At 54.1% G+C, this 5,986-nt stretch overlaps 2 protein-coding genes across 2 annotated transcripts in view; one reads left to right on the forward strand and one right to left on the reverse strand.

The window, feature by feature from the left end:
* The window catches only part of GUITHDRAFT_150311 (hypothetical protein), a 4,305-nt gene extending 2,796 nt beyond the window's left edge, over nucleotides 1–1,509 (reverse strand). Inside the window, exons 1-13 of the mRNA XM_005840767.1 lie at nucleotides 1,441–1,509; nucleotides 1,316–1,393; nucleotides 1,217–1,269; nucleotides 1,133–1,169; nucleotides 1,028–1,081; nucleotides 939–977; nucleotides 837–887; nucleotides 707–784; nucleotides 602–656; nucleotides 474–543; nucleotides 334–420; nucleotides 218–290; nucleotides 79–108 (exon numbers count right to left, since the gene is read on the reverse strand). Coding sequence (XP_005840824.1) covers nucleotides 79–108; nucleotides 218–290; nucleotides 334–420; nucleotides 474–543; nucleotides 602–656; nucleotides 707–784; nucleotides 837–887; nucleotides 939–977; nucleotides 1,028–1,081; nucleotides 1,133–1,169; nucleotides 1,217–1,269; nucleotides 1,316–1,393; nucleotides 1,441–1,503 — 768 coding nt within the window. The 5' untranslated portion in view covers nucleotides 1,504–1,509. The remainder of the gene's footprint in view (nucleotides 1–78; nucleotides 109–217; nucleotides 291–333; nucleotides 421–473; nucleotides 544–601; nucleotides 657–706; nucleotides 785–836; nucleotides 888–938; nucleotides 978–1,027; nucleotides 1,082–1,132; nucleotides 1,170–1,216; nucleotides 1,270–1,315; nucleotides 1,394–1,440) is intronic.
* An 841-nt stretch (nucleotides 1,510–2,350) lies between these two features.
* On the forward strand, nucleotides 2,351–5,141 carry GUITHDRAFT_100810 (hypothetical protein; the record flags this gene model as incomplete). The annotated part of the gene is made up of 16 exons (XM_005840768.1): nucleotides 2,351–2,407; nucleotides 2,814–2,867; nucleotides 2,946–3,019; nucleotides 3,063–3,132; nucleotides 3,179–3,223; nucleotides 3,286–3,310; nucleotides 3,361–3,431; nucleotides 3,494–3,559; nucleotides 3,606–3,690; nucleotides 3,871–4,031; nucleotides 4,072–4,140; nucleotides 4,185–4,231; nucleotides 4,575–4,599; nucleotides 4,652–4,751; nucleotides 4,886–4,947; nucleotides 5,034–5,141. The coding sequence occupies 16 exons, from the start codon at nucleotides 2,351–2,353 to the stop codon at nucleotides 5,139–5,141; spliced, it is 1,119 nt and encodes a 372-aa protein (XP_005840825.1).
* Between the last annotated feature and the right edge of the window lie 845 nt (nucleotides 5,142–5,986).

The raw sequence follows: 5,986 nt of genomic DNA on the forward strand, positions 1-5,986 counted from the left end.
CACGCGTTTGATGCGCGTCTAGAGAGAGAGAGAAAGGGAGGGAGGGAGGGAGGGAGATGTGGCGGTCGGTGCAATCACCTGATTCTCTTCCACGTTGCGCAAAGATGTCTGCCGAATCGTTAGATCTCTGCACCTTGCAGCGGTGAAGAGAAGCAAGAGCAAGAGGAGGAACAGGTGCAGAAGAATGCAAAGAGGGAGGGCAGCAGAACTTGCGCACCTCGAGAGCAGAAAGAGCAGCTTTGTTCTGGATCTGACCGAGCACAAACGCGATCTCATGGCGGAGGACAGCGCTATATGAGAACATCATTCACTTCATGAGAGTTTCTCCCGCACCTTGACTTGTCCTCCAGGAGGACCTTGGCCAGCCCAAGCGCAGCTTCTTCCGTTCCTCTATCGCGAAGAGCGAAAAGGAAACCATACCTGCCACCGTAAGATGAGATGCAGGAAAGAGTTCATGGGTTGTAAGAAGCAACCTCTCAAACAAGGGAAGGCTGGAGTCCATAAGCTTGTCAACAAGCTCCGCCGTCGTCAAAGAGGCATCAGCTGAAAGTTTGACACCTCAGTATCAGACTCTGAAGCAAGCTTCACGACATTGACACACCTGGCGGAGCTGGATCGATCGACGCAAACTTCTTCTGCTGGAGAGATTCGTTTGCCTGATAGCACAACAAACCTTTGAGATAACGAGGTGAAACACACACATTACCTTGCTCGTGTCTCCCCCATGCTTCTTGTTTGCCCATCGGATTCTATCGAGAGCCAACTGGCAGGTGTGTCGGACCTCCTGCCGTGACATGTTCACAATCTGCTGGGCGTGCAGGCAATAACAAAGTCACCTCAACATCGCAAGACTCGAACTCTTCCAAGACTTTGAGAGCTTCAGGAACCTGTTGGGAGTCAGTCGGACGATCTCTTCCTGCGCACGCCCTTGCTCTCACTCCAATCGCTCCTAGCGCTTCAGCAGCTTCATGTCGAACCTATCAGGGGCAGATGTTAAGTCTACTTTGATACGCAACCGTTCAAGCACCATAGAGTCCTGATCATTCTTCAACAGTGCAGTCAAGACTGGAACGGCAGAAATCTGTATGCAGCATGTCAACACATTGCTGAACAGCCGACTGTTCTCTCCAACCTCTTCTTTCTGTCCAAGAGCATACGCTACTTCGTGCCTGCACATCATGACGTCATACTTGCAGTACGTCGGCTCCTGACTCACCTGAGAAGAGCCGACTCGTCGGTCAGGCATGCTGCGAGCGCATCCACGGTGTCCTGCGGCATGTTGAGCTTCCAGGAAGGCGATGGCTCATCATCTTACTGTTCCTGGCACACCTCTCAGAGAGCAAACCACTCTCATTCTCTTGGCCAACGGCTGAGTTCGGTCAAGAAGCCGCTCCTAACGAGACCGTCAGGTCCAGACACGGCAAGAGCAGTCAATGCCACCTTGAGAGCCTTGATCTTGTCGGCCGTTGACACATCCTCTTTGTATGCACTGGTGAGCGTCATAGTGCTGCAGGACCACAGTTTGTCAACGACAAGTCAAATCTCAGCCCATAAACACTTTCATTTCGCCTAGCAGTCTTCCGTCTACCTTTCAGTGACTTCTTTGGAGTACTAAAATAAGTTCTTCCACCTCGGTCTGGCTAGAATGCCATCAATACTCCACTTCCTTCCAGCTTCTCCACCCCATGTGCCACCCTGCCCCTTTGGCTTCATTTCCAACTAAACTCTTACTCACATCCACCATCACCTTAACTCAATCTCCCTACCTAGTCCCCTCGCCTCCTCGCCTCCTTGGATTTCATCATTTCATCTACCCTTGTCATTCTACTCTTTTCCATCTTCGACCCTCCCGTTTATCCCTGTGATCCTCTCTTCTCTCCCCTCCCCTCCCTTCTCTCCCCTCGCTTCGCCTTATCTGTATCCTCTGTTCCAACTGTCCTCTCTCACCACTCTCTTTCCTCGTCCTCATCTCACTCTCCCTCTCCCTCCCCTCCTGCTCTCCCTCTCCCTCTCCTCCTGCTCTCCCTCTCCCTCCCCTCCTGCTCTCCCTCTCCTCCTGCTCTCCCTCTCCCTCTCCTCCTGCTCTCCCTCTCCCTCTCCTCCTGCTCTCCCCGACTCCTTGCATGTCGGCTTCACGTGTCTTTCGCAGGGGTTGCCCTCATCCCCACCAGCCCACTATTTGGTGAGCCCGCCTCCAGACATCTTAAGGGGGCGTATCGGTCGAGGGGGGAGGGGGTAGTTGCACTGGGGACAACTTACCATGGGGTGGGTATATTTCGAAAGGGGATCACGGGGTAGGGGTGATAGGTTGGTGATACGTAGGGGGTGGTAGCTACGAAAGGAATAGACCATGCGGCAAACGAACGGAGGAAAGGCGATGCGGCGCATCCTGGAGGAGGGAAAGCCGGTGAGAGGAGGAAGAGGAAGAGGAGGAGGAGAAGATGAAGGAGAGAAAGGAGAGGAAGGAGAGGAAGGAGAGGAAGGAGGGGGATCATACGTAGGGCGATGATGATGATGGAGGGTCGATCACGGAGGGAGGTAGAGATGGACTGAGTGGTAGAGGGCAACGAAGGGACGAGGTCTGAGGAGGGAGGATGGAGGACGAGGACAATTTTTCAGATATTGAGGGGAAAAGATGCAAGCTTTGCTTTGAGCGGATTCTCACAACTACCTGACACGACCTCACCTTCGGGAGGAGAAATGACCGTACTGATAGATCGTCGTGGACGGGGCGATGGGGACTTCTCTATACGAACATGTAACGCAATGAGACACAAGCTCTTTCTCTCCAAGTTGAAAATTTATTTCGACAGGGCATTCTCCACACCAAGGCATTCGAAGAATGCAACGTCACAGCAGCAAACAAGGTACTTTTCCCTATGAAGGGAGTGCGTAGAAAGAGCCTTCCTGCGGCATACGCATGTTCAGCTGACGGCCATCTCAAGGTGAAGGCCGTCCATCTTTCGTTCATCGAGGCAGGTGCAAATATCATCGAGACAAACACCTTCGGCGCCAACAAGTTAGACGATGTTCGCTGCTGCTGCGTGTTGACGTGACAACAGGTTTGCGCTGGCAAGATACGGACTGACCAATGTAGTTGAGATCAACCAGGCTGGAGTGAAGATAGCTCAGGTAATTTGCTTTCAGTAAGTATTATGTTGTTGATGCAACCATGAAGGAGGCAGTTGCTGAGAGTGGCAAGGGAACCATCATTGCAGGCGCCGTAAGTAGAGCAGAGGAGAACATGTTTGGGGAAATGTTTGTATCTTATGACCTTCACAACAGGTTGGACCCACTGGTGAGGGTACAGGTACAAACGATCATGATACGATTCTTATTCGGCTCATGAGAGATGTATAGGATTCATCGACGACGACAAGGCCAAGGAGATTGCTTTGGCATACGAAGTTCAGATTAAGGCCATGGTTGACGTGAGTGAAAGACATGACCATGAAGTGCTTTCTATTGACGTAGAGATGACTTTCTTTGCTAGGCCGGTGTTGATGCGATCATGTTGGAGACTTTCACGTACCTTGCAGAGATCAGGATTGCTTTGAGTGTAAGGGAATTGCTGGATGGTTGACAAGGTGACGGAATGGTAACAGAAAGTGAAAGAGCTCTTTGCCGGGCCTGTCATTGCTTCCATGGCATTCAGCGATGAGCCGGCGGCTACCAACCACTACGGGCCCGGTATCGTCCTTGCACTTTCACAACCTCCTGTCTCCTCCTCCTCCTCCTCCTCCCTCCCCCCCTTCCCCTTCCCATTCCCTCCTTCCCCTGCCTCCCCTGCCTCCCCTCCTTCCCCTCCTTCCCCACCTCCTAGCGCCATCCGCATCTCTGGTTTCAAATTCGACTTACTCTCGAGGGAAGGGAAAGTCGCGCAGCTGCTGCACAAGTGGGGAGCAGACGTGGTGGGCGTGAACTGCGGGGGGGATGGGGAAGGGTCGGGGAGGGAGGACCAGCAGCCATCTATGACGTTGCGGAGGAGATGGTCAAGGCAGTGGGAAGCAGCGTTCCTGTGCGTGTCTGGTGTGAAGGAGGAGGAACGGTTCTGATTGATCCTCTGGGAAGGTTTTGGCCTGTCCTAATGCTGGACATCCCAAGAGAGTCGGCCATCGGAACATCTACATGGCTACCGAGGTAGGGCGATGGCAGGTAGGGGTGCCAAGTGACCAGACTGTCAGGAGTACTTTCTCGTCTATGCCAAAAGACTGTTCAAGAGTGGAGTCAGGTGGGAGGAGGAGGAGGAAACGGAGGGAGATAGAGATAGGGGAGCGAGGAGAGGATGAGGGAGGGGAGGAGGGAGAGAGTTGACGCTGCTGGGCCGTTGACGCGCCGGCTCAGATTGGTGGGAGGCTGCTGTGGGACCCGACCTCCGCACATCGCATCCGTCGCATCAGCAGCGAGGTTGGCTTATGTTGAGTGAGAGAGAGGAGGAGAGGAGGAAGGGAGTAAGGGAGGAGAAGATGAAAGAGCATCGGGGGAATGTATGAGAGGGGGAAATAGGAACAGAAAGGCAAGGAAGGGGTATTGAAGAGGAGGGAAAGCGGGTGATATTGACTTGGTTCCCTCAGGATGTTTGGAGGAGGGTCGGACGTTGTCAGTTCATTCTTCCTCACTCCACCCCGTTCAGTTCACACACCCTCTGCAGGTTCCTTCACCTCCTGCCTCCACCCAGACCACCAAGAATGAGAAGAACAGCAAGCCAGCTGCTGTTGCAAAGGAGCCCATCCCCGTCAGCGAACGAACGAGTGAGCAGGGATGGGAGAGAGGAGGACGAGGACGAGTAGGAGGAGCAGGAGCTGGGGGAGGAGCAGAGAGAGTAGGACACGGGAGGGAGGAGGGAACGAGGTGATAGCAGAGCCATCCTCTGACAATTGGGCAGAGCTCTCGTCCAAGATTGCAAGGATTTGGAAGGATCGACTTGCTTCAGGGAAGGAGAAAAAGGTATTGCCTGTTGAGAGGAGGAGGAGGAGGAGGAGGAGGAGGAGCAGTAGCAGTAGACAAGAAATGTTTGAGGTTCTTCATGCTAGGATCCCATCGGACCTGAAGATTTCGTCGTGAGTGTGGAAGTGAATCCTGCACCCGGCCTGTCGACAGAGAAGGTGAGAGTGTTGACACTACATGGCATGAACGAGTAAGACTTCAGGCGAGGAGACTCAGGGAAAGGGGACAGGGAGGGAGGAAGTGGAGAGGAGATGTAGGAAAGAGGATCTGAGAAGGGGGTACAAGAAAACAGATCGCGGGATTTTAGAGAGGTCGATCCCTGAGCAGCCGTTGAGATTCCATTATGGGCTCTGACTGTGGATGCATCAGCCCATTGCCGCCGCCAGGATGCTGAGAGACGCAGGGGTGGATGTGAGATGAGGGAGCATGTCATACTGCTGTCTTCGACTGACGCCTCATCCCCTCCCCTCCCCCTCCTTTCTCTTCCTCCTCCTTTCTCTTCCCCTGCTTCTCCCACCTTGACTCCTCTCCCCTCCAACCTGCTTCCCTTCATAACTCCTCCCCTCCTCTGCTCCTCCTCCCTCTCTTTAACCCCCCACCACCTCCTCTCCCCTCCAACCTGCTTCCCTCCATAACTCCTCCCCTCCTCTGCTCCTCCTCCCTCTCTTCAACCCCCCACCTCCTCCTCTCCCCTCGCTCTCTCCCCCTTTTCTCCTCGCTCCCCCACCCCAGGTCCTCAACATTGCCGACGGTCCTCGTGCCACCGTCCGCATGTCCAACTCAGCTCTAGCTGAAGACATGCAGCGCAAACTCAGCACGGAGACCATCCTACACGTCTGCTGCCGAGACCGCAACCTGCTCGGGCTCATGTCTCCTCTTCTCCTCCAGCTACAGCCCAGCTGACTCTCTTCCCCGTCAGGTCTGACCTGTTGGGCAACTACACGCGCGAACTTCACAACCTCGTCATCATCACTGGCGACCCCCCGAAGATGGGAGACTATCCGAAAGCGACTGCAGTGTTTGATGTCGACTCCATCGG

The sequence above is a fragment of the Guillardia theta genome (assembly GCF_000315625.1).
Source record: "Guillardia theta CCMP2712 unplaced genomic scaffold GUITHscaffold_5, whole genome shotgun sequence".
Taxonomy (NCBI): Eukaryota; class Cryptophyceae; order Pyrenomonadales; family Geminigeraceae; genus Guillardia; species Guillardia theta.